The sequence below is a fragment of the Acipenser ruthenus genome, chromosome 9 (genome assembly GCF_902713425.1).
Source record: "Acipenser ruthenus chromosome 9, fAciRut3.2 maternal haplotype, whole genome shotgun sequence".
NCBI lineage: Eukaryota > Metazoa > Chordata > Actinopteri > Acipenseriformes > Acipenseridae > Acipenser > Acipenser ruthenus.
In genome coordinates, this window is record NC_081197.1 from 14,302,693 (window position 1) to 14,330,050 (window position 27,358).

The following is a 27,358-nucleotide window of genomic DNA, read 5'->3' on the forward strand; positions in this document are numbered from 1 at the left end:
AAACACAAACCTCAATGAAAACAAAAAGCAGCAAATCTAATAGTGTACTGTAAAAGTCAGTTTCTCTAATCCTACTTGACTTATTGTGCCCCCCACCCCCCCCCCACAAATATTTGGGGAAGAAAATGTAATGTAGTTGGCAGGGGAAATAAAAACCCACAAGGAGGAGACAGAATTTCAACAAGATAAAGGTTTATTCAAGTTAGAGACTGCTTCTCTGGGACCTGACAATTTTCAAGACAACCCATTTTTTGAGGAAGAGCATTACAACAGATACAGAGACCAGCAAACCAAGCAGCCCCAGGAGACCATGGAAGTGCGTCCAGTGCTTCTCTGCAAGAGGAAGAATTATTACTGGCAAAGCATTTGGTGATCAAGTGAGGAATAAATGAAGCTTCAGCCCAAACCAAAATAGAGCAACCTCCGTCTTCAAGAGAATACATGGAAAGGATAGTCCTGCTTTAATACACATGATCTCAAAATCACTTACCAGTTTGTTCATGGGGCACATTCTCATCCAAAATGAAGGTTCCTTCACCGACAGCGATGAGGCCGGTATGACCAGAAGCAGCTCGCTTAACTACGTTTGATTTCCCAGGACAGGGCTTTCCTGCACAGCGCCCTCCCACACCAAGATCTACTGGAACAGGCATATCTGTGGAAGGAGAGAGTTATCTGGAACAACATTTATCAAATGGTATAACTATTGCCCAAAACTTGTTAACCAGGGGAGCAGAACTTAACACAAAACCAAACAAATACTTCAAGGGGAGTCTCAAGTGCAAGATGGAAGAATTCATGCAATAAATGCAAGGCTTGACCTAAAAATAGCCAAACTTCAAAAAAGGACCAACATCCTTGGAAATGGTGGGTCCAGGTAGTGCTTTTTAGGAACATACCTCTCCCATCAAAGCATCCTTCATTACAAACACGGCGTTCAGGAGAACAGACTTCAGTTGAACACATAAAATAGATCTGAAAAGAAAGTAAATGGCGTTAGAGCAGCTGTAGATCTGCATTTGTCTAAAATATACAATTTCTGACTAGGCATTTGGAGGCAAGCATGAGTATACGATTGGACCACTAAAAAAAAACAAAAAAAAACAAACCCAACTCACTTCCTCATCCAAATGCTGCTTGGTCTTGTAGTCCAGGAACTGGAAGCTTTGTATTTCAAAGCGTCGAGTGTGCTTGGATACAGGCATGTTATTGTATTTCACATGGAGGCCAGCAGCACTGCTGTAATCCAGGATGTTGGGACAACTGTGGGGTAGAAATCCAGAAGGGAGTCCAGCAATTTGGTCACTGGTCATATCTGGCATGTTGCTTTGTCCAGACATCAGGATACCTGAACACTGTCAATTATGCAGGATACTCACCCTTCATAGAGGATCACCCAGGCAGCTTGAGAGGACTGGGGATAGGCAATGCAGTAGTGGACCAGCAGAACTACATTGGGGTTAGGAGGGTTTACAAGCTGCACTTCCAGGTACACCTTGCTTCCAACCAAGAAGCTCAGGGGCACGTGGGACTGAGGGTAGAAGCTGGTATAGCTGGTGTCTGCAAGAGACAAGTGCTTTAGAATAGCCAGACACCAAGTACATTGTTCTTAATACACCAGCCACTGAAAGACTTCAGCCAGTCAAATCTAGCAGTCACTATGGGACATGATGCCAACATAGAGCTACAGCGCCACAAGACCAAATGGGAGAAGTTATACTGAAAGCCATTACCTTGGTCATCAAGTACACTATTTTACTATAGTTAATAACAAAGGTTAGACATCATGTCCAATTACCTGTGGCAATCCTTAACCGAACCCCAAGTGAGCCAAAAGCCAAGGCTGCTGATGGAGGCGGTGGGTTCACCATCAAGTAACCAGTGCTGGCCAAACTTCCTTTAGAATAGCGACATTCCACATGGAAACTGCAGTGCAGAGAGGAGACAGTGAAGAGAAAGAATCAATTTAGTTACCAGTTGGCACAGACATTCCATTCAGTGACAAAACCATACTCCGATCATGGAGTCCCAACCCACCCATTACAACCAGCAAAGTATGCTGTAAAATAGGTTTCTTTCAGTAAGAGGAGTAACTGGCTGCCTGTTCCCAGCTGGTAAAAGAAATTACCGATAAGGGCCATCTCTCGTAATTTTTCCATACACCTGCTGGTTCCCCCGAACCAAGCCATGAACTTCAGCAAGATAGATTGTAGTCTCTGCCACCGTCTACAAGGAAAAAAAAAAAAAAAAAAACCACACACACACCTTATGGGTGAGAACACTGAAGCAGATAGGAATGTCAATCACCTGGGCCAGCCCAAAACTAGTGGTATTGCATTAGGTTAGCACCCTACCCCCACCCCCCCTTAAACATACGGCTATAAGGACTGTAGCCTAAAGTCCTAGTACTAACCTTTGTGGTAAAGTAGTGACAAAATTGCAAACCCCAGAGGAGGCGTGAACTTACAAAGACATGTGTCCCACAGCCAGTCACAGGAAATTTGAAGATGGCAAAGTCTGGCGTGCAGATGACTGGGGCACATGATTGGTTTCCTGCAATTACTAGACTGCCAGGATCGATTTCTGGCTTGGTTGAGGTGCGGTATACAGAGAATACAAAATGGCCATCTGCAGTGCACGCTGAAAAAGCAAAGAATTACTTTAATGCAAATAGTGAAACCTTGTGAAAATCTAATTTACCTGAAGGACCAGGTCTCCTATATAGGAGGTCAATTCTCTCATTGCCATCCCCAAACACTCCACAAGTTTTCCTAGACAAGCTATTCTGGATTCTTATTAGATGAGCAGTATTCCATCAGAGTAAAACCAAGCCATACCTTCCAAAGGATAGTAACACTGGGAAGTTGTTGCATCCACACAACATCCATTGGCCACACACAGTTGTAGATCAGCATTAGGTGGACCACAAGCAACCTGCTGACTTCTTGGTATCTTGCACCCTGCAAAACAGTAAACTTTAAAATGTTTCAGGTTGTATAGGGAAGACCCTGTAGTGTAGGTTTTACCATCTCAGGTAGGGAAATCCAACTGATGTGGTCAAGAGGCACATTGTATTTAAGTGAAAGCAACACGAAGCAGCACCAGACTTGAGCATTCCTGCATTACAAATAAGTGTCCAGTGAATAAACACTCACCCTCATGTGGTACTAGACCAGGAACAGGACACTTGGCCTGTATAGCTCCTCGCTCCCCAGTAAGAGTGGTGTAAAGGACTCTCAGGATGTAGAAGTTGTTCTAGAAGCAGAAAGAGAGTTGCTCATTCCCGACAGTATTTTGATCACTCCCAATACAAAATGGGGATTACAGCTGCAATTGCCCTCAGCTTACCAGTATCTTGACATTACAGGCATTGTAAGGAGCGGTCAAGATGTTCTTGCCATTCCCCTTCACCAAACTGTAGCCACAAGTCTTGGGAGCACTGGTAACAGCTACCAAGTTGTTGGATTCATCTACAACAGATGCCACATTTAGAGCATGCTTTCTGTTTTACAGCACCCAAATTACTGTGTACCAAGCCAACTCACCCATTAACTGGATATCTTGTAGCAGTCCCTCAGGAAGTTCCACTGTCATGCAAGTATCACTGCAGAGGACAGAAACCCCAAAGGGAGGGAGTGGCGACCCCGTTGGTAAAGCTGCACTGGTTGGACATTTCATCTGCACCGGTACCCTTCTCCCAGTAAGGGTTACATATGCTAGAGTCAGGACATAATTTCCATTCTGGAAGAGAATTAAAAGGGAGGGGGAGAGAGAACAAGTGAGGATATTTACATGCATAGGAATTAAAAGCAACAGTACAGAAAGCTAAATATTTACCAGCATCTTCACATCACAGGCTGTGTAAGGGGTTGTGAAGATGTTCTTTCCTCTCCCATGCACCAAGCTGTATCCACACTCTCTGGTATCATCTTTGACAGTTACCAGAGTGTTGGATTTATCTGCAAGAGAAAAGGTTGCCATGACTGGGTTTCCAGGGTTATCCTCATTGCCAAGCAATTTGGGAGGGAAGTTATCTGGGCCAAGGCACAGCTTACCTATCAGGGCTACTTGTTCAATTGGTCCTTCAGGCAGCTCCATTGTCATGACTGAGGCTTTGCAGACAGTGGGTATTGTTGGTTTTCCAATAGTGGTTGTAGAGGAAAGTGTTTTTGTGGGTGCTGCAGCACTGGTTGGGCATTTCATGTGAACATAAACTTGTTGCCCAGAAGTTGTATAGCGGAGGGTCAAGATGTAGTTCTCATTCTAGAACAAGGAGGAAGTTGGCCTCAAAATGTATAAATCAGGAAACAAGCAAATTGCAGGCTTGGGGTAGTAGTCCAGACACATTTCGGTCATGTCAGCAGGTGTCAGAAATGACATGCTTTCAAGCAAAAACCAGAAGATCTACTTGGCACACTTCAGAACTATGAAGCCCAACATTTTGCAACAATGCCTTCAATTTGATGCCATATCCCACCGAAGTGGGACAACACTTCCCTGGACTAGTTTCAAACAAATGTTTACATTCCAAGCCTGCAATGTGTTGCTGAAGTCTCAGGATGGAGCTGCGCTTTGGTTCAAAACAATACTGCCACCAAGATGCATTACGCTACATCCAAATCTGACATCACTTCAAATTTCTATGGATTTGGTTTAATCATTTCCTGGAGAAGGAGTTTGGTCAAGAAATGGCAGGTTACCGGTCTGCCTGTGCTCTACTTCTCCAAACCAACCATCTTGGATAGAACCTTGGGCTAAGCAGCCCTAAAAGGGTTCAAAATTCTCATGTCCAAGCTTAGTCTGTCCATTGTTTATTATGTAATTACCCAAATTTAAAAAGCAACATACAATGGCCCATGTAGCTTCATGCAATTAACCAATATGCAAATAAGTTGAGTCTACTCATATAAAAACGCACATGTACCATTGTTCAGGTTTGTTATAAAACATCCCACAGCACCATCCCCATGATTACCAGTATCCTGACATCACAGGCTTTGTAGGGGGTTATGAAAAGGGTCCTTCCGCTTCCCTGCAGCAAGGTGTAGTTGCAGTACACGGGAGCCTTGTTGACGACTACCCATTTGTTGGAATAATCTACAAAAAAAATAAAAATAAAAACGATTCCCCTTACTGTGCCAAGGACAAATTTGCAGGGGTCTAGCAAAAGCCCAACTCACCTAGAAGCTCCACTAGGTCTAAAGGGACCTTAGGCAGCTCCACCATCATGCCGGAGGAGTTGCACACCACATCTGGTGCTGGGGGGGTCCTTGTTGATTTCCTGGTCGTGTGTGTAGTTGCAGGTGCTTTTGTTGGTTCTCCTGCACTGGTTGGACATTTCATCTGCACATACCCTACTTTACCATCAATTGTTGTATAGCGCAAGGCCAAGAAGTAGTTCTCATTCTAGAATTCAATTTGCATATAAAAGAAAGTAAAAAATCAAATATATCACAAGCAAAAACTGGAACCAGCTAATCCCCAATGAGGGTCTTGAGTAATTCATACAATATTAGGAAATCCAAGAGCCGTACAAGTCAGGGTATGTGAAACCAGCCCCCTCCTCCCCTTATGGTATTAGACCATTAACCTTGCAGAAACACCTTCACAGTTGTGCATTTACAATCCAAGTTTGAACAGAAGTCGCTTATTTTGTTAAATGGATTACCAGAATCTTGACATCACATGCTGTGTAGGGGGTTTTGAAGAGGTTCCTTTCTCTGCTCTGAATCAAGGTGTAGTTGCAATTCTCAGGAGCATCAATGACAGCTACCCACTTGCTGGATTCAGCTACAAGGAGAAAAAGTGCATAAAATTCCCTAGTGCCCTTGTTCAATTCATCCACATAGGAGCAAAAAAAAACCCAACTCACCTAGAAGCTCTACTAGTACCAGAGGTTCCTTGGACAGCTCCACCACCATACTAGAGGCTGTGCAGACCACAGTTGGCTCCCTGCTAGTGGAGCTCATAGTTGTCTTTGTAGCGATTCCGGTGGTCCTAGTTGGTTTGGTTCGCTCCCATGTAGTGGTTGTTGGGCTTTTTGTGGGTTCTCCAGCACCAGTAGGGCATTTCATCACCACATACCCTTTTTTGCCACCAGTTGTCAGATACCATATTTTCAAAACATAGTTGTTATTCTAGAACAAAAGAAAATGTAATACCAAATTGATTACAATGGTTTTAATTATCATACAAGATAGAAATATGATCTTGCACTTAATTTAATAGAAGGACAGAGGAAAGCAGAGCAAGTTGGCCCAATCATACCATTGCCTAAAAACTTTGCATACTGAGCAAAGAAACTTCATTCAAAATATATATATATAAAAATGGACAGAGACATGTTTTTGGTTTCTTAATTCATTTGACAATGACATGCTTCAGTGACTGACTTAAGCATATGCACTTAGTGACAGTTGATTGGACACTGGATATGGAGTGATTTCAGCTGTTATTGCAAGCTTGAATAAAAGAAGAAATTACAGAACAATGCCACGTTGGTCAAGAGAGCAGTGCCTTTGTGCAATCGGCATGCTGGAGGCTGGACTAGGGCAGCGTACGGTGGCTCACTGTCTTGGGTGCTCACAGCCGGCAATTTCAAACCTGGCGAGGACGGTAGAACCAGACACTGTCCACGATCTGGGTAGACCAAGAGTCACAACACCTGCCCAAGATTGACAGATCATTTTGCAGCATCTTCATGATGTCAATTGTTAAAATAAGCACAAAAAAAGGTCACTGCACCTGCTCAGACAGACCACAGCTCGAGAATTTTACCCAAATATTTCTTTTCATGCTCAGTATATGAAGCTTTAATAAAAAAAGCAGAGAGAATACAGGACAGTGTTGAGTATCTAGGTGAGCTTGGACAAAAGGATTACCAGTATTCTGACATCACAGGCTGTGTAGGGGGTTATGAAGAAGTTCCTTCCCCTTCCCTGTGACAAGGTGTAGTTGCAGTACTTGGGAGCATCAATGACAGCTACCCACTTGTTGGATTTATCTACAAAGAAAAAGGGAATTACCAGGTCTCCAGTAGTGTCACACAATGCTCCTCAAAATAACCAACAAAAGCCTAACTCACCTAGAACCTTAACTAATGTTAAAGGCTCTCTGGGCAGCTCCACCACCATATTGGAAGCTGTGCAGACCACATTTGTAGGGGCCTTGGTAGTCTTCCCGCTGGTGGTCCTGGAGGTCGGCTCCCCAATGGTGGTCCTGGAGGTCCTCCCGCTGATGGTCCTCCTACTGGTGGTTCTGGTCGGCTCCCCAATGGTGGTCCTGGAGGTCCTCCCGCTGGTGGTTCTGGTAGTCTTCCTGCTGGTGGTCCTCCCGCTGGTGGTCCTCCTACTGGTGGTTCTGGTCAGCTCCCCAATGGTGGTCCTGGAGGTCCTCCCGCTGGTGGTCCTCCTACTGGTGGTTCTGGTCGGCTCCCCAATGGTGGTCCTGGAGGTCCTCCCGCTGGTGGTTCTGGTAGTCTTCCTGCTGGTGGTCCTCCCGCTGGTGGTCCTCCTACTGGTGGTTCTGGTCAGCTCCCCAATGGTGGTCCTGGAGGTCCTTCCGCTGGTGGTCCTCCTACTGGTGGTTCTGGTCGGCTCCCCAATGGTGGTCCTGGAGGTCCTCCCGCTGGTGGTCCTCCTACTGGTGGTTCTGGTCGGCTCCCCAATGGTGGTCCTGGAGGTCCTCCCGCTGGTGGTCCTCCGGCTGGTGGTTCTGGTAGTCTTCCTGCTGGTGGTCCTGGAGGTCCTCCCGCTGGTGGTCCTCCTACTGGTGGTTCTGGTCGGCTCCCCAATGGTGGTCCTGGATGTCCTCCCGCTGGTGGTCCTCCTACTTGTGGTTCTGGTCAGCTCCCCAATGGTGGTCCTGGAGGTCCTCCCGCTGGTGGTCCTCCTACTGGTGGTTCTGGTCGGCTCCCCAATGGTGGTCCTGGAGGTCCTCCCGCTGGTGGTCCTCCGGCTGGTGGTTCTGGTAGTCTTCCTGCTGGTGGTCCTGGAGGTCCTCCCGCTGGTGGTCCTCCTACTGGTGGTTCTGGTCGGCTCCCCAATGGTGGTCCTGGAGGTCCTCCTACTGGTGGTTCTGGTCGGCTCCCCAATGGTGGTCCTGGAGGTCTTCCCGCTGGTGGTCCTCCTACTTGTGGTTCTGGTCAGCTCCCCAATGGTGGTCCTGGAGGTCCTCCCGCTGGTGGTCCTGGAGGTCCTCCCGCTGGTGGTCCTGGAGGTCTGCACCCCAATGGTGGTCCTCCCACTGGCGGTTCTGGTCGGCTCCCCAATGGTGGTCCTGGAGGTCTTCCCGCTGGTGGTCCTGGTAGTCTTCCCACTGATGGGAATTGGACATCTCATGTGCATGTAGCCTCCCTTAGCAGTGGTTATGTAGAGTAAGGTTAAGATGTAGCTTCCATCCTGAAAGTGAAGGAAAAGAACTAGTTGAAAGTGGAAGGACGGTATGCTTATGTTTTTCCATTGCAGAGCTACTGGACGGTGAAAGTTACAAAATTTGCCAAAAGATGCACAAAACGGTATTCAAAAAAAATAGAACAGTACAGCCGTTTTGTAAATATCTAGGAAGGTCTAAACAATTACCAATTATAATTCACTTTGTTAATTAGTTCTATTGAAAGGGGGCGGGGGGTATAATATGATTTGCCAAACAGATCTCATTTAAGGATAGTTCTCTAGTTTGGGTGCAGAAACAGATTGTGCAGCTTGGTTCTTGCTCAGCTTGACAAATAGCCAGTGGAGAACCACCTGTACCCATACCAAGCACTCACGGGTCACATGTGCTAGTAGAGAAGGGCTATTCGTCAGCAAAATCAAGAGAAATAGTTTTATGTAAGTTGTAGTATTAGAGATCAAACTCCAGCATACAATGTACGATTCCTACCTGTATCCGGACATCACAAGCCCTGTAGGGGGTTGTAAAGAAGTTCTTGCCGCCTCTTCCCTGCACCAAACTGTAGTTGCAGTAACTGGGAGCATCACTGATATCTACCCATTCATTGGACGGACCTACACAAAAACAAAGTTACATTACCTACCAAGACGGATCAGTTCCCTCCCAAAAGTATTTGGGCCAAAATCAAACTCACTCAATACTAGAATTTGAAGTAGCTCAGAGGGCAGTTCTACAGTCATGCTGGAGGCTCTGCAGAGAGCAGTGTCAGGGAGAGTTGGCATTGTAGGTTCCCAAATAGTTGTCATTTCTCCACCAGTGGTTCCGGCCAGCTCCCCACCAGAGGGGCTAGTAGTCTCTGTTGGCTCCCAACCAGTGGTGGTCCTGGTTATTGTCTTCCCACTGGTGGTCTTCCTGCTGGTTGTTCTGGTCGGCTCACCAATGGTGGTCCTGGAGGGAGGCTCCCCGCTGGTGGTCCTGGAGGGAGGCTCCCCGCTGGTGGTCCTGGAGGTCCCCCCGCTGGTGGTAATTGGACATCTCATGTGCACGTAGCCTCCCTTAGCAGTGGTTATGTAGAGTAAGGTTAAGATGTAGCTTCCATCCTGAAAGTGAAGGAAAAGAACTAGTTGAAAGTGGAAGGACGGTATGCTTATGTTTTCTCCATTGCAGAGCTACCAACGTCCGAGTTACAAAATTTTGGGTGCTGAAACAGATTCTGTGCAGCTTGGTTCTTGCTCAGCTTGACAAATAGCCAGTGGAGAACCACCCTTACCCATACCAAGCACTCACGGGTCAGATGTGCTATTCTTCAACAAATCAGAGAATAGTTTTATGTAAGTTGTAGTATTAGAGATCAAACTCCAGCATACAATGCAAGATTCCTACCTGTATCCGGACATCACAAGCCCTGTAGGGGGTTGTAAAGAAGTTCTTGCCGCCTCTTCCCTGCACCAAACTGTAGTTGCAGTAACTGGGAGCATCACTGATATCTACCCATTCATTGGACGGACCTACACAAAAACAAAAAGTTACATTACCTACCAAGACGGATCAGTTCCCTCCCAAAAGTATTTGGGCCAAAATCAAACTCACTCAATACTAGAATTTGAAGTAGCTCAGAGGGCAGTTCTACAGTCATGCTGGAGGCTCTGCAGAGAGCAGTGTCAGGGAGAGGTGGCATTGTAGGTTTCCAAGTAGTTGTCATTTCTCCACCAGTGGTTCCAGTCAGCTCCCCACCAGAGGTTCTAGTAGTCTCTGTTGGGTCCCCACCAGTGGTGGGACATCTAATGTCCAAGTACCCTCGTTCATCAGCAGCAGTTATGTAAAGCAAGGTCAACATGTAGTTCCCATTCTGAAAGTGAAGGGACACAACAAGTTGAAGACTGGAAGGACTTTATTCCACGACAGTGTACATCTCATCTGCTTCAACTCTGGGAGGCTTCCATAGCTGGCAACCATCTTGGCTCAAAACTTGATTTTAGTGTGGTGTTACAGTAAATGTTTAATGTACTCAATCCCACCCATATCCATGCGTCCACTACTTTAAAACATGTCTTTAGCGGCACACACATGAAATTGTGAAAGGTACCAGAGACCGTGAACGTATCAAAATGCATTGTGAGAAGTTTGTTCACTGGGGCAGCGAGTAGTCATATGGTAACCTGAATGCATGCTTGCCACAGGCATAACCCGGGTCCTAAAATGGTGACAGACAGCAATTGTGCTGCAGTAACGGAGACTTTAGAACCCGAAACGTTAGCGAGAAATTACCAAGGAGAAGGGACTAAAGCAAGGAAGACTCCCAGTAAATAAAAGGGGAGTCGACAGGTCCGAGGGCAGGTGAACTTGCTTTTAACTCTGGGAAGGATTAAAACAGCTCAATGTATTACTTGGCGTGAAGGATACACAGAGGAGAATACGGTGAATTGCCTGAAGCTTTACAATACAGGAGACAGTTATCCAAACCAATTGTGACCAATGCTAGTTTGCATAATCTATTCGTATGGATAAATGGGTAGTCACAATTACTGTAATATATAGAATAAAGTTCACCCAAGTACAGATTAACCCGTTTCATATCGCCTCGCTTATCACGACTTGAACCCACCACTCACCACAGGTTCTTTGAGAAGTTCTGAATATCAAACCTGCTTCGGTCACATTTTGTGCAGCCAGTCAAATGCTTCATGGCCGGCCTTTACAAAGTAACCAAAAGGATGTAATTTCCAATACACTCTACAACAAATCATCTTGTTGCCAATCTGTCAAGGTTATACAAATGCACATAAAGTGCAATACCCAACTGATGGTGCAGTTGAATTCATGCCATATAAATGACATTCCTTTCAACTAATGACAAAAAAAAGCCTGTACTAAACTATGCATTTGTTTAAATGTAATAACGACAGTGTACAGTATTAAAACACTTCTAATTCACTGTTAGTTCTGACTTGTAATGTGCCATCAGTCAAACATGAAAACTATTTACATCACAAATTAGGCCTGATGGAGAAGTAGGTTCCTCTGTACTTGCTACACAAGTACCTATGGATATTTAGCTAGTAATATATTTACTTTTTTTTTTTTTTGCAGACACCCTTATCCAGGGCAACTTAGTCGTAAACAAATACATTAAGAAACACAGTACAAGTATAAATACAATTGCAAGATAAAATACAATGACTTCAGTTCAAGCAAGTTCTATTCCATCACATTAACAGACAAGATTTAATGCAATTCAGGTATTACCTTAATACACAGTGGTGTTCCAATTTTCACAGGGTTGGATAGTGGATTTTACTGTTTTACTAGTTTAACTACACAAAGTTTTACTGTTTAACTACACAATGTACAGGTATGTTTATTTTACTATTTGTGGACTACTGTGGAGCTACAGTTGGATCAAAATTGAGCACCCTTCATTACCTTTTTCAACTTCATATGGGGTTTCTTGGTTGAACTTGCCTTTTTTATTCAGCAAATCAGAACATTCATTGTCGAGCTGTGGTACAGGATTTAACGGAGGCTTCAGTTTTATTCTGAAATGTGTTTAGCACATCCCCTACAGTTTGTCAGATTCATTGTCAGTCATAACTTGACTGAATTACCATTTACCAGGTGAAGGGCTAGTTAGAAAAGGTGTACGCATATATGTATGTGGCCATTTGCTCAGGAGTAAAAGTAACATTGAGCAGGTTTCACTCAACTTAATGAATGAACATTGGTTAAATCTAGAAGGGGATGGAAATAGGCCACAGCTGTACATTGTGGAACTGGCACATCAAGATTATGTAGTTGGGTACTAAACCACTTTCACCAAATTTCAATTCCATTTTCTGCCTTCAAATACAAGTGAAGATTAACAATGCTTTTTTCTACAGCTCAAATGGAGGATTAGCATATAATGTATTCCTACCTGAATCCGGACATCACAAGCCCTGTAGGGGGCTGTAAAGAAGTTCCTTCCTCCTCTTCCCTGCACCAAACTGTAGTTGCAGTAACTGGGAGCAGCATTGACATCTACCCATTCGTTGGACATGTCTACAAAGAAACCAGATTGACATGAGCTACCAAGACTAATCAGTTCCCTCCAAAAACCTGTGAGCCGAATTCAAACTCACTCAATAACAAAACTTGAAGTGACCCAGAGGGTAGGGCTACAGTCATGCTGGAGGCTTTGCAGACAGGAGTGGGAGGGAGAGTTGGTTTTGTAGGTTTCCCAGTAGTCCCTGGCTTCCCAATAGTTGTTGTCCTAGTAGTATGGGTTGTTGTCTCTACTGCTGGACAAGTCATTTGCACCATCCCTCTTACCCCAGTTGCAGTTGTGTAGATTATAGTCAAGACATAGTTTTTATTCTGGAAAGAAAAAGGTAGACAAAAACATAGTCATTGACACCAAGCGATTACAGTGGGGAACACTCCTCAACTTTGATTTAGTTGAAATCAAAATGTGCTATACAACACATTCAAAGCTCAACTTGCCAATAGACCTGCAAGAAATGGCAAAATTACTAGTGGACTAAAGGCCAGCCATATGGCTCTACAACTTCTAGTTAACCCTTTAATAACCAGGATATTGTAAACATGACCATACTGAAGTGGGCTTTTAGGACCATGATCGTGTAAACTATAAAAAGGGATTAGTGCCCATTATTGCTTATAAAGACCCTGAGTAAACATGTATTATGTCACTGCAATCACTCCGGTAAACAATGTCTTAACTGCCCCTATTTTTCAACAATATTCAGGCAGTATTGCAAGGTCCTTTGGGTCATAGAATAGTGGGTTTATACATGTATCCAAGCAGAATTTAAAAAAAAAAAAAAAAAAAAAAGCGCATCTCATGAATAGTCATACTTGCCCCTGGCATCAGATAATGGCAGCCATAAGGAAACAAGCTGGCTGCTACTGCATCAGCGCTCAGAGAATCACAGACATTGGCAGAGATTTTTTCAGATGTTAGTAATAGTACAATGACTTTGATCACATTGAGGCATTTGGTGATAAAATGAGTGATCAGGAGATGATTGATCGGTATGTACGACTTAATTTCTTAGCATATGTGAACTCTATACCTAACAAAAGGGTGGGGCGGGGCTGGAGATGCCTAGTGAGTGCTTTGTTGATATGCAGGGCCTTTTTAAACCATTTGACTGGGGGGGGGGGGGGGAATTTAAAACAGCACATCTAAAATTAACTGCGCGTGTGAATATAGAATTCGACCTGATGTGCACTTAATAAATCGACTGCAAAGGGTTAAAATGTTCTCCAGACACTGTTCTCTGAAGCTGTCCACACTGTAGACTCACTGTTCAGCCAGATCAGAGCTACGGCGTCGGAGGACAAAGCAGTCCTGGGCAGCTTACAGGCAAGCCTGCAGGCGCCTGTCCAGACCGCAGGGGGTCGCTGGTGCACAGAATAGCGAAGTCCAGACGACAGGGCGCATCCTGCACTCTACGCAAGTGCTTTTACTGAATGCGCCTCTCAGGAGGCAAAGAGCTGTTTTTGAGGTTCCTCAGAAAGCTGTCATGTTGGAAGCTTCAGTAGGAAAGATAAGGTATTCTTTGTCTCTAGTGGTAGTTTTTTTTTTGTTTTTTTTTTTGGGTTCACTAGCACCACTTGGGCATTCCATTTCCAAACGTCCCAATATACCAGTGGATGCAAGAGTATTGTTAGGACAATTGATCTGGATATAAAAAAGCTGGGGTTAGGGTCATTTGTATTTAGAACATCTGTTTCCACAAGTTGTTTTTGGTCTCCATGTGCTGTCCATACAAAAGACCACGACCCCCCCCCCCCCCCCCAAAAAAAAGAAGTTCCCCCAGAAATTGCAGCTGTCAGAGTGGAGCACTAATCAATAATCCATTTTCTGCCACAATGCAGTGCCAGAAGTTCCCCTAGGTTCTTTGATCTACATATTGCGTATTAATGATCAAATACAGCACAGGTCCAGAATGCAGGCGCTTACTCGTGAACTAACATTGCAGCACATGTATGCTTAAATAAAAACCTGGAAATTTATACAGGAAGAGGCCTCCATAATCTTAATGCCTTTCTTCATTAGATATGCACAGAACATGGAACCCAATACTATGGGCCCTGCTCATTTATATCATGTTTCCCAGATCGGAGGGTTAGTCATCATTACCAGTATCCTGACATGACAGGCCTTGTAGGAGGTTATGAAGAGGTTGCTTCCTCTTTCCTTCATCAGTGTGTAGTTGCAGTTCTTTGGGACATCCTTTACAGCTACCCATAGCCCATTGGAATTATCTACGAAGTAGACAAGTTTCCATGAGATTACCAGAACAAATTGTATATATTTTATTTATATAAAACCTAAAACATCCTCACTCATTATCTTGACTTGTTCCAGAGGCCCCTCAGGCAGCTTCACCATCATGCTGGAAGCTCTGCAGACAGGAGTTGGAGGAATGGGTTTTGTAGAGGGAGGGGGTTTTGTTGGTTCTCCAGTGGTAGGGCATTCTATCTGCACTGATGCAAAGTCTCCAGAATAAGTTGTATAGATAATGGCCAGGACATAGTTTCCATTCTAGATGTACAAGAGGGGAAGGAGGAGACAGTGGCAAAGTATTAAAAGCATTAGGTTGGACAAAATGCCACTAAGCTAAAAGTTGATTTGATACCATTAATATAATTCATTAAAAGGAGGCAAGACCACTTGGCCCATCTAAGCCAACTGAATTACTCGACCAACAAAACTCAGTGACCACTATAAAATTCCAAGTAAAAACGTCATACCAATTTTGCTATCAAGTAGAACTAAATGAAGGATTTAGCAGTATCACCACAAGGTGTGTAGGGGGTATAAAGATGCAACATTACAGCCATCAGTTCTGAAAGTTGATGACCAGAACAGTATGTACAGAAATGTCAAACAAAACCAAATGAAACCTCCAGAATCAAATGCAAGGGACATGTAGATGAATATACGTGTCCCCAGAAACTGATACTCAAGCTAAACGTTAATACCAACTTCCATGACAATTAGACAAGAAGTTCTCCAAACAAATGCAAAACAGTGACAGGTAGACAGCTGCCTCTATCCCCATAGTGTCTAGTCCCTGTCCGACACCATTTCTAAAAAGAGGAACAAAGACTTCATGCCAGAAGCAAAAAGCAGGGTCATTCAGGACTTTTAAAATTGAGAATCTTTAAGAAGTTCTCAGGCCAGTGTTCAAAACCCTAAAAATGCAAGTGCTGGCTGAAGGCAGACATGCTTTTAAAAAGTTACCTTCAGATACACCAGCCCCACTTCACCAAAACATTCCATAGAGTTACAGAGTTCGAATATACCCTAAACGTATAGGTGCTTTTAAGTTAGTTTTCACCAGATACAGAGTGTAGTTGACTATAGCACAGAGCAGTGTTGCACAATTTTTAAATACCACCCCCCTTTTTTTAGCACACATTTTGTCGTGCCCCACCCCGCTAAAGCTTTAGACCATAACTATTTTAACAGTCCCCCCCCCCCCCTTAGGTGACACTGCACGCCACCCTAGGGGTGCGCAGCCCCAAGTTTGCGCACCATTGGCATAGAGTACACGAACACCAAAGAGAATTACCAAGATCTTGGCATCACAGGCACTGTAGGAAGCCGTGAAGAGGATCTCTCCTCTTCTCTCCACCAAGCTGTAATTGCATGACTTGGGCGCATCAAGGACTTTAACTGGCCTCTTGAGTTCATCTGAAACACAAAAAGTATCCATGAGTTCACATCCAGGTTAGGACTAGCCCTTGATAGTTTCTAGTTTAAGTACCCCACTGCAAAAAGGTTCTAGTTCCCAAATCAACCTTGCAACACACCTAGTACAAAGACTTTTTCTAGAGATCCTGTCGGCAGCACCACAGTCATGTTAGAGGACCTGCAGACAGGAAAGGGTTTCCCCACAGTGGCTGGAAGAGGAGGCAATTCTGTAGGGCTTCCAGCACTGGTTGGGCATTCCATCCGCACAGACCCTCGATTCCAAGTAGCTGTCCTGTACAGGACAGTCAGGACATACCGACCTCCCTAGTAGGAACATAAATGACCAAGGCGTGTAAAAGCATATACAATTTCTCACAAGTACCACTGCCATGCAAGGATGTACAAACAGAATGTCCAGTAAAGTCCTATTCAACTTGGACAAAAATGTTAGCTCAAGGTCAAACTGAAATATTAAATGATTACATATCAAGCTACCCCCCAGGTAACCACGAAAAGGCGTTCTAGTGTCACTTGAAATGTACTTGCCACTTGCTCAACAAAACAGCCAGTGTAGGAAGTTGTAAAGATTATTTTCTCCAGATGCAGAGAGAGATTGTAATGGCATTGTTCTGCCAAAGCACTAGTCACAGTGATTTCTTTGCCAGAAAGATCTGCAATAAAAGGAGAAGTCATTACAGCAAGCCAGTCTTTGAACTTCCACTACAGCTTTAAGCCAAAAACAGGGAACACAAAACCCTCACCTTTCACTCCAATCCCCCACCTAGGACCATTGGGTAGAACTACGGTCATGCCATGCTTCTTGCAGATGGTAGCAGACACAGCTACAGGAATTACTGTAGACAGTACACTGGAAGATACGTCTTGAGTTGTAGGAGGCTCAGGTTGGCAAGATGGTTTTGGCTCCCCACCCGCATGGCAAAGTGCAGAGACCTCTCCCATTACATGATCAGCATGCTGGAATTGGAGGCTCAAGGCAAAGAAACCATCCTTTTCATAGAAAAAGAGAGAAATTCTGTTCTTGGCATATTCAGTATTGCTTGTACTGAATAAGTTTACTGGAAGCATGCAGCAACATTTAATGAAACCATGGCCTCAATATTCTTACCACAAATGCAATTTGACAGCTTTGGAAGGAAGCAATCAAGATTACGTGTCCAGTCTTCATTTGAAAGAGTTGATAATTGCATTGCTTGGCAATACTACCAACAGGTATTGCCTTGCCAAAACCATCTGCAGAAGACAAATTCCGTGAGAGTTCCCTGCACAGCAAGTTTTTCTAAATGCTTATACGAGACAAGGTCTGTTCGTGGCTTCAGTTAGACAGAAATCTAAAACATCTGAAATTGAACATGTGAATGGTTCACAACTTCAATTTCTGTGCCAATCAGTAAGGGGTGGGTTGACACCATCAGAATTCAGAGAAACAAAGATGCAGCTTACCTCTCACTTTGACTTCATTAAGACTTCCCTTGGGTAATGTGATTATCATGCCAGACTTGCCACAAAACACAGACGGCAAAGACGCTTCAGGTGGGACTGTGACATTAATTCCTGTCCTACAAGACATGAGTGCCTGTCCTAGCTTCCCTGGAGCCACTTGATAGTAGATGTTATAGAAGTAACGATCCATCTAGGAGGGTCAAAAATAAATAAGTGTCACTGGAGTTTTAATCTTCAAAAGTACTGTTCCTCTGGGTAGGAAGACCATCCTAGTTTCAGATTACAGTAGGGAACAGCCAAAATGAGTGCAACAATTCCAATATTTAAATAGGAAAATCTATCATTTTCTATGGGCACACAGGTGAAATACTGTATTGGTCCATTCTTCCTAGATTACAATGCAGGCTGTATACAGAGCATGATGTTTCCTATACTGGTGGAAAGCAGGATACACGTACCAATCTCCTCACGTGACATCCATTGTATGAAGTAGTGAAGGTGATCCTTCCCTCTGAATCACTCAATAGTTGATATTTGCATTTAACAGCAACTTCATGAATGGATACCCATTTGTTGAATTTATCTACAATTAGAAATTTAGTGAGATCTCCTGATCTATTAAATAGGCAGCATTTCTCAATTAAACTACACAGCAGGGAGAGGAAGCCAGCTACAGAATAAATCTTGTATTTAGTAACTGCTACCAAACATTCACAACCCCCCCTCCCCCCCATATCACCTCCCGTCACCCACAGATCCCAGTATAATCCATCCCTGAAGAGCACCCAAGCCTAGCCACCACACCAGTACTTTAAAAACTGAAATCTAAAATACTCTTAAAGTGTGCTAGAGTCCTTATGTTCAAGGACATTTACTACTTGAAACATGTACTATAGCATACATGCAACAATTTCAAATGCATGCAAGGCGTTGCAGCAAGGTACGGTGAAGCAAATACACCCATACATTCCAAAGTAGGATGTCATTTAGTGCCAGGCAGGAACAACTCACTTTTTACACGAAGCGCTTCTATTGGTCCTGCTGGGAGTTTGATGGTCATGCTACTCTTACCACAGATTGTAATAGGTCTATCAGGTGTGGGAATTGGACAGGACATATGCACATAGTTGTTTCTCCACATCAGGGTCAAGACATATTGCCCACCCTGCAAGCAAAGGTAAAACGTCAAGTTGAATGGGAATGTTCTAGACAGCATCTGATCGTAAAGCGTCTCAATAAAGATGAAAGCAGATACTCTAGGTTGACAAAAACCACAACAACATTTAAGAAATTAAGTTAGTTGTGTATGTGGAAAAGCAGTCCTGTGGCATTTGGTTTGTTAGTTTAACACTTACTGTACAAGGCCAGCAAGTGCGTATCTGATGGCATAGTAGCAGACTTAATGTTATAAATTTAACTCTTACCCATGCCTTCACATGGCAACCTTTGAAGGCAGTTGTAAAGTGGACAACTCCATTTTTCTCAAACACCTTGTACTTGCACCTCTGTGTAACTTTGCTTACTTCAACTAACATGAAGGCGGCTGTGGGGGAAAAGTTACAATGAGATGTGATAACCGTACCTCTTCCAGAATTAAACAGATACCAAGTTAAGAACCCTTACCTCGCACTTTGAGGTCTGTCAGTCTTCCACCAAACAATTTGATGGTCATGCCTGCAACACCGCATGTAGTTGCTGAAGCCAAGGTGGTTGGCTCTCCTGTGCTATGGGGAGGAGGGTTTTCTGGGGTAATAGGTAGATTAAATACACCATAGAGCCCTACAGAGGCATCATAGATGCTGCTTGGCACCCTGGGACCTCCAGAGAGATCAGGAGAGTTGAGTGCACTGGCAATCTTAAGAGCTGGAGAAAGAGCTTCATCCAACTGCAGATTTATATCAGTAAGCACAGAACGGTCAAAAGAAGAAACATGCATTCCATTAAGGTCACCAGTAACTAGGTCCTCACGATGATAGGAACGCACATCAGGATGCAAAGTATCAGTGCCTTCCTTTTCAAGCTCTGCAAAGGCAGGAGAATCATAGCCTAGGGTTTCAGAATAGTCACCAGACTTGTGGTCAGAAGAATCAAACTCTTTGCCAAGTTCACCTATACCCACTTCTGCTGCAAGATTAATAACCGAATCATTGACTGCTAGAAGATCAAGGGTAGCGGTATTAGACACATTTTCTTTATCTGAAGTAGCTGAATGAGCATATGCAAAGACTTGAGGGAAGTCCACATCAGGGTCATTACTCCGATCAGTAAAGAGTACATGTTTCACATCTCCTTCAGATTCTGAAGCCATAGGGTACTCAGCAACAAAAGGGACAGAGGTCTTGGTCAAATCAGAATTGAAGTCATCACTATCTGGATTGAAAAAGACAGGTTGTTCAAGTGCATTCTCATCATACCTATAATGCTGGCTGAAATCAAAAAGCCCATCATTTGCAGCATCAGGCTCAGAAAACACATGATCAAGAGACTGCCTCTGTTGATCTGCAGAATAACCAGCAATCTTAGAAAGTTCACCTTTTCCATTTGGTGAAAAGTAATCCTGTTTAGAAAAAAGGTCCTCAGCATAAGGAATGGCTAAATCAGTAGGCAAGCTCAAGTTCCCTCCAAGATCCAAGTTTCCTGTCCCTGACATGGAATTTGCAGCCGCTTCATCCTGCAGGGGATCATGAGCTGAAGCAAGAGCTTGTGTAAGCCTCAAGACCCAGGTCAATAAGAAGAAAGGCAGCATCGCCTGCCCTCTCCGTAACATCGTTATTGTAAATAAAGTACAACCAAAAACAACACAAAAAAAAGCAGTCAATATGTCTGTGGTCTACGGGCGCGGGTGTTTAAACTGTGAGGCTTCACGTGTTTTAATTGAATTTGTAATTGGCAAGCCAATTGCTGCCGTTGAATTATCAGCATTCTTAGATCATTAGTAAAGCACTGCTAGACTCAATTCTGCACGAGAGAAAATCACCTCATTTAATTTTCAAAAAATGTCAGTATGCTGAGAAACGTGTGTAGACGTGCCCTATACTTAAAAGATGAAAATAGCATCGCATTAGATATAGGAATGAACGTAATGAAAGAATCAATAAAAATGAAGAAGCAATGGTTCTTGTAAACGATAGTCACCAGTGCTTAATTTGTAAACAAAGAGGTGCCGGGGCGCAAGCAATGATAATAATATCGATAGACCGCATATTCAAAACCATAACAAGTTTATTTGAAAGAGCATGTACAAGTATTAGATTTTATAATCGCATATTCTACATCATATACAAAGTAGTAGTATGTGCAGAAAAATAAAGGGACGGGGGGCAGTGGGGGTCGACGACTATGTATTTTGCCCGTCCACTTTTTAGTGTTATAGTTTGAAAAAAAAAAAGAAAAAAGATACACCGCACCCTACTGGTTTGACCCACGGTCCGCGCTGTAAGGTATGCAGGAAAGCGTTTAATTTCAACATCCCTAAGTAACATGTTCCTGTTATTAAGCAGTAGTAATAGTCGGAAGCAGTGGTATTTAAAAATAACAAAGGCCAGTTTTCACTACAGTGAAGGAGGCTACAATTTTCTTTTCATTAAAAACGTGTTGTTTATTGAAATTCATGTTCAGCTTTCATACTGAAGCATGTTGTGTACTCATTCAATCAAGCAGTAATGTAAGAATCTGCTTATATCGTTCAAGACGTTCTTCAAAGCAACTAAACTGATTTGTATATATTTAAAAAAAAAAACACACACACACAATAGAGTCGTGGTCCTTCTTTCGCAGCAAGTGTCATCTTTGTGGGACGTAGCTGAAATCGTAAAGTAATAAAATGTCCCTGGTTAAAGAAAACGCATTTGCGAGCAAAACACTTTATGACATTTTTAACTAGCTGAAGAGGTGTCGGGGCTATGCCTCGTACCCACTGAATCCATGAGATGTTGTAATAGATCATCGATAACTTTAAAACACATTCTATCAGTGTAAGAATATGTAGTACACTGAAAGACAAAACATAATAAGGGGATGTTTTACGCACTGGGTTTCCATTGACAAGACTGTCAATGTCTCAAAAGTGATGAATAAGATGAATTTGCCAAAGAGGGCCAGCGGTATCGTCAGCAGCTAAGGATGTGCTCTAGTGTTTTCTTTATTAAAACATATATTAATGTTCACGCACACACACACACAGAGAGAGATTATATATATATATATATATATATATATATATATATATATATATATATATATATATATATATATATATATATACACACACAGTACTGTGCAAAAGTTTTAGGCAGGTGTGAAAAAATGCTGTAAAGTAAGAATGCTTTCAAAAATAGACATGTTAATAGTTTATATTTATCAATTAACAAAATGCAAAGTGAGTGAACAGAAGAAAAATCTACATCAAATCAATATTTGGTGTGACCACCCTTTGCCTTCAAAACAGCATCAATTCTTCTAGGTACACTTGCACAAACATGGAGAACTTGGAGAACTAACCACAGTTCTTCTGTGGATTTAGGCAGCCTCAGTTGCTTCTCTCTCTTCATGTAATTCCAGACAGACTCAATGATGTTGAGATCAGGGCTCTGTGGGGGCCATACCATCACTTCCAGGACTCCTTGTTCTTCTTTACGCTGATGATAGTTCTTAATGACTTTCGCTGTATGTTTGGGGTCGTTGTCATGCTGCAGAATAAATTTGGGGCCAATCTGATGTCTCCCTGATGGTATTGCATGATGGATGAGTATCTGCCTGTACTTCTCAGCATTGAGGAGACCATTAATTCTGACCAAATCCCCAACTCCATTTGCAGAAATGCAGCCCCAAACTTGCAAGGAACCTCCACCATGCTTCACTGTTGCCTCTAGACACTCATTCGTGTACCGCTCTCCAGCCCTTCGGCGAACAAACTGCCTTCTGCTACAGCCAAATATTTCAAATTTTGACTCATCAGTCCAGAGCACCTGCTGCCATTTTTCTGCACCCCAGTTCCTGTGTTTTCGTGCATAGTTGAGTCGCTTGGCCTTGTTTCCACGTCGGAGGTATGGCTTTTTGGCCGCAAGTCTTCCATGAAGGCCACTTCTGACCAGACTTCTCCGGACAGTAGATGGGTGTACCAGGGTCCCACTGTTTTCTGCCAATTCTGAGCTGATGGCACTGCTGGACATCTTCCGATTGCGAAGGGAAGTAAGCATGATGTGTCTTTCATCTGCTGCAGTAAGTTTCCTTGGCCGACCACTGCGTCTACGGTCCTCAACGTTGCCCGTTTCTTTGTGCTTCTTCAAAAGAGCTTGGGCAGCACATCTGGAAACCCCTGTCTGCCTTGAAATTTCTGCCTGGGAGAGACCTTGCTGATGCAGTATAACTACCTTGTGTCTTGTTGCTGTGCTCAGTCTTGCCATGGTGTATGACTTTTGACAGTAAACTGTCTTCAGCAACCTCACCTTGTTAGCTGAGTTTGGCTGTTCCTCACCCAGTTTTATTCCTCCTACACAGCTGTTTCTGTTTCAGTTAATGATTGTGTTTCAACCTACATATTGAATTGATGATCATTAGCACCTGTTTGGTATAATTGTTTAATCATACACCTGACTATATGCCTACAAAATCCCTGACTTTGTGCAAGTGTACCTAGAAGAATTGATGCTGTTTTGAAGGCAAAGGGTGGTCACACCAAATATGGATTTGATTTAGATTTTTCTTCTGTTCACTCACTTTGCATTTAGTTAATTGATAAATCTAATCTATTAATATGTCTATTTTTGAAAGCATTCTTACTTTACAGCATTTTTTCACACCTGCCTAAACCTTTTGCACAGTACTGTATATATACAGTATATATTGCACCATGCATTATTAAGGTTGTGTGAGTAGGCTATTTGTAACTTTGCAAAGTAGCTTACTAAAGTCTAAAATGGAAGTACTGAAGATCACATTTACACTCTTAGCTAGGTCAATAAGATATGGTGTTAAGTATTCTGCAATCTCTCTGTATATAATTTGCTAATTAGTTAGTTAATTTTACAAATAACTGGAGTTAAAGAATAACTACATACCTTGGTTTGGGGGTTTGCAAACATACTGTGTAGCATGCATGTGAGTTTAGATTTTGATAACTTTTTTGTTTTGTTTTTGTGTTTTTAGGGTACAGTAATTGGTCTTCATAGTTTGATACCCCTGACATGAAATGCACACTAATCTTAAAATCCACCATAGTATAGTATAGTTTAAGTTCAATTGTTTCTGAAATTAACTCGCTAGTGTACAGTAACTAAAAGGTCTTAGTTAGCTTGCTAATCTCCAAAAGTTCTGACTGTAGGCTTGTTATATATTCTATTTTTTATATTGGGAAATTAAAGTCTTAATGAAACTTTACTTATGTCTCATTATTCTATTCCATTGTGGGGATTTTAAGCTTCCAGGAACAATATATTTTGTTTTGTGTTTATTTGTAATAAACTCATATTTTAAAAAGTTTTTTTGCCAGGGTGAATCAGGCCGCAAGCAACCTTGTTTTCTACAGTATTGTGACGGGGTACACCCCGCCCCTGTGTGTATTTTGTGTTATTTTATATTGTTTTTGTTTCTATTGTATGATTTAAATGTATTGTTTAATGTGTAAAAACACAATGTTTTGTTAATAATTTGGCCTCTCCTTACTCCCCCCGCACTTTTTCAAAATGCATGCATGCCACCCTAGCTCCCTTGCAGCCTGGACGACTGGTCGATCTGTCCCAGAGATTGAATTTCCTCTGCCCGGTGTGGGCATTGAGATGCTACGTGGATAGGACAGGAGCTTTGCGTCATACTGACCAGCTTTTTGTCTGTCACGGTATATGGACCCTAGGACAGCCCCTCTCGAAGCAGTGACTGTCATATTAGATTGCGGACACAGTCTCGACTGTGTATGATGGTCCTGGCTTACTCCCACCTGGGAGGGTAGCCGCACATTCCACTAGAGGGTTGGCTACATCTTGGGCCCTCTTTAGAGGTGCCTCGATGTCTGATATATGTCATGCGGCTAGCTGGGCTACGCCGCATACGTTCTCCAGGTTCTATCGCCTTAACGTGATAGATCCTTCCTTGCCTTCAATAGGCACGAGGGTCCTTGGGGTTGCACGCTCGCACCGCTAACCTTGGGTTAGGCAGTTCTGATGCGTAATTTGCAAATGAGTTCGTTCATTTTACAAATAATTTGACTTAAAGAAGGAATACATACCTTGGTTTGGGGGTTTTAGATACCGGTATCTGTGTTTGCAAACACAGTGTGTGGCCTGCAGGTGAGTTTAGATTTTGATTACTTTTTAAAATGTTTTTTGTTATGTGCAGGGTACAGTATGTGATCTTCATGGTTTGATACCACTGATATCAAATGCACTTTAGTCTTGATGCACACGAATATAAAATCCACCACAGTATGTGTTTCAGTCCAGTTATTTCTGATATGAACTTGCAGATGTGCAAATTGCATGAGAGCTGCTGGTTACTTTGCATATAATCAAAAATGACCTTGCTAAAGTGCCACTTTTATCTTACTGTACATTCTCCACTTTCACATTTGAAAAAATTCATTTATGAAGTACATTAACTAAGTTATCTTGTTAATTTTTGAAATGTCCAACGGTAGGCTTGGATAATTACTATATATATCATATATCTTTATATTGGAAAATTGAAGTCTTAATGAAACTGTACTCAGGTCTCATTATCCTATTTCCTGGGTTTTTTTTGTTTTTTGTTTTATTCATTCAGGAACAATATCTTCATGGGTGGTGATATTCATACTCCCAATCAACAGTGCCCTCAAATCAATCTTGTATACTCTGACCACGAGTTTCTTTAGAGAGAAAGTGGAACTGTAAACCTTTTGTTTTGGCTACTGCACCTGTAAATAATCGTGCGCATTAGTGCTTAACCTGCAACTTCTTCCTTCTGAGTCTCTCTTCCTGTTAATAACAACTTGGGCCGTGATGCTACCCTGTCACACTTGGTGTCAGAGTGGGAAATATTCTAAAAAGAATAAAAAACATTCTGTTATTCATAAATTAATTTCCACTTGGAGTGGTAGAGTCCAGGTTGCTTAGTAAAATTACATTGCATGTTTTCCCCTTGTTTAATGAATCTGGAAAATGATTTAATCCACGATCTTATCATTACAATTGCTGTGGCCAACATATTTTTATTTAGTTCTCTGACGCCCTCTGCTGGACACCTATTTTCCTAGTGAAAGTACTATCCTTGCTTAATGTCGAGGTTCCAGGTTCAGTAACTGAGTCTTTTTGAAGTGCTGTACACTGGTTGGACAGAAACCAGCATTGTGTAGCACAAATGCTTTTCATCACCACAAGGCATTTGTCTTGCAATTGGAATCCTGTACGTCTCTGTTAAGTTTACTGCCAATACCCACTGCAAACTGACCCTGTACTTTTAGAAAAACAACAAGCAATTGTCTGTTATTACCCTGCCTGACAATAGTAGAACTACACTAAATTTTGTCTGATTTGACGGGGAAAATATACTTTTCTCAGTTTCCCGCTGCTTCCTCACAGGTGTAATCCAATGCTAAATTCAGTATGAAAGGCTATGTATGCTGTCACTGTAAGAGTAGTGCTGGGGGAGGGCTCTGTCTCCATATCCCCTGCTGTAATTCAATCCTTTAAGGAAAGGGTGGATGCTGTGTGGATACCTGTTTTCAGGATGGTGATTTGTTGGCTCATTAAATGGGTAACTTTAACAGTGATTTGACTTACTAAGATATTCAGCAGATGTGGGTTTAGACTCATTCCCTAGTCTTCTATTAGCCATGGGGGAATACAGTGTATCTATCTGCAACCAGCTGCTGTCAGCTCTGTGTGTGAATTAATATACAAGAGGAAAGGATTACACTGTGTTAAGGTTTTACAGTTTGTTCCAAATATTCCCAAAGTTGTTGTGGGTCAGGGATTGGTGGTAAAGTATAACAGGTGAGATTTATTAATTGGAGGGCCAAAGTTAATCTATTTTAAACCTCATACCGCAACAGTGGCACAGTCCTCTTCTCCTTCACAGTCGTGTTAAAGACCAAATGTGACTTGGAGCTGAATGAAACCGAGCAAAAGACTCAACATTCTCAAACCTAATTCACAGTTTTTAGAGGTATGAATACACCTGTATTAACTAAAGTCAATTTAAGATGTTTCTTAACTACAGTTTTATAATTGAACAGGCCATGGGGAATATTAAGAACTAATTATGCTCTATAAACTAGTGATTAACTAAAACATGTGTCACGACACTCCAATTGCCGGATCTCAAACCATTAAGACAGAGTGCGATAGAGTTAACTGACAAGCACATGGTTTACTGTAAACTTTGCCAAAGTCCAGGATGAATGGCCGTGTTCCAGTTCCAGTTCCAGACCACTAGCACATATATGTTTTAAATGTGTGCTTTGCCCCAACCTGTAAGTTAAGTCCTTGTGACAGAAATACAATGATTCTTGGTTGTAAATCTCCCTCCCGACCTGTGAGGGCGCTAAGCAGCGAGAACAGAGTTCTTTGGACGGGCTGGTCTGACAGTTTTTTACTAGGGTCGGGATGTCGGGCAGTCTGGATGAAGGCGAGACTCCTTTGCAAGAACGCATTGACCCGGAAGGGAAACGACGTGGCAGCCGCAGAGTGCGAGGCGGTAGCACTCGTTAACCAAGGGGTCATATGTGACGGCATAAAAGGGGGCAGAGAATCACGGTCTGTTCTTTCCTGTTGGTTTTGTATTTTAACCTAGAATGACTGTGAGAGACCCCAGAGAACGTAGCAGTTT

At 42.8% G+C, this 27,358-nt stretch overlaps 1 protein-coding gene across 2 annotated transcripts; it reads right to left on the bottom strand.

The window, feature by feature from the left end:
• Positions 1-175: 175 nt before the first annotated feature.
• On the bottom strand, positions 176-20,385 carry LOC117406250 (uncharacterized). Of its 2 annotated transcripts, XM_059030465.1 has the most exons (38): positions 19,181-20,384; positions 18,982-19,100; positions 18,569-18,722; positions 18,016-18,140; positions 17,558-17,747; positions 17,223-17,347; positions 16,858-17,104; positions 16,643-16,767; positions 16,216-16,420; positions 15,975-16,096; positions 14,743-14,941; positions 14,537-14,661; positions 12,510-12,744; positions 12,305-12,429; positions 9,982-10,240; positions 9,775-9,899; positions 9,086-9,491; positions 8,881-9,005; positions 7,085-8,399; positions 6,882-7,003; positions 5,873-6,137; positions 5,669-5,790; positions 5,181-5,406; positions 4,976-5,097; positions 4,056-4,263; positions 3,838-3,959; positions 3,546-3,741; positions 3,349-3,470; positions 3,156-3,255; positions 2,838-2,960; positions 2,468-2,640; positions 2,129-2,226; positions 1,799-1,926; positions 1,380-1,560; positions 1,119-1,263; positions 900-975; positions 491-655; positions 176-333 (listed from the first exon to the last, which is right to left on the bottom strand). In XM_059030465.1, exons 1-38 carry the CDS (start codon positions 20,322-20,324, stop codon positions 203-205), a joined length of 8,295 nt encoding a protein of 2,764 aa, XP_058886448.1. In that variant the 5' UTR covers positions 20,325-20,384; the 3' UTR covers positions 176-202. The 2 variants fall into 2 exon arrangements, with proteins under 2 accessions (XP_058886448.1, XP_058886449.1); XM_059030466.1 differs by lacking the exons at positions 15,975-16,096; positions 16,216-16,420; positions 16,643-16,767; positions 16,858-17,104 and having other exon boundaries at positions 19,181-20,385.
• Positions 20,386-27,358: the final 6,973 nt, after the last annotated feature.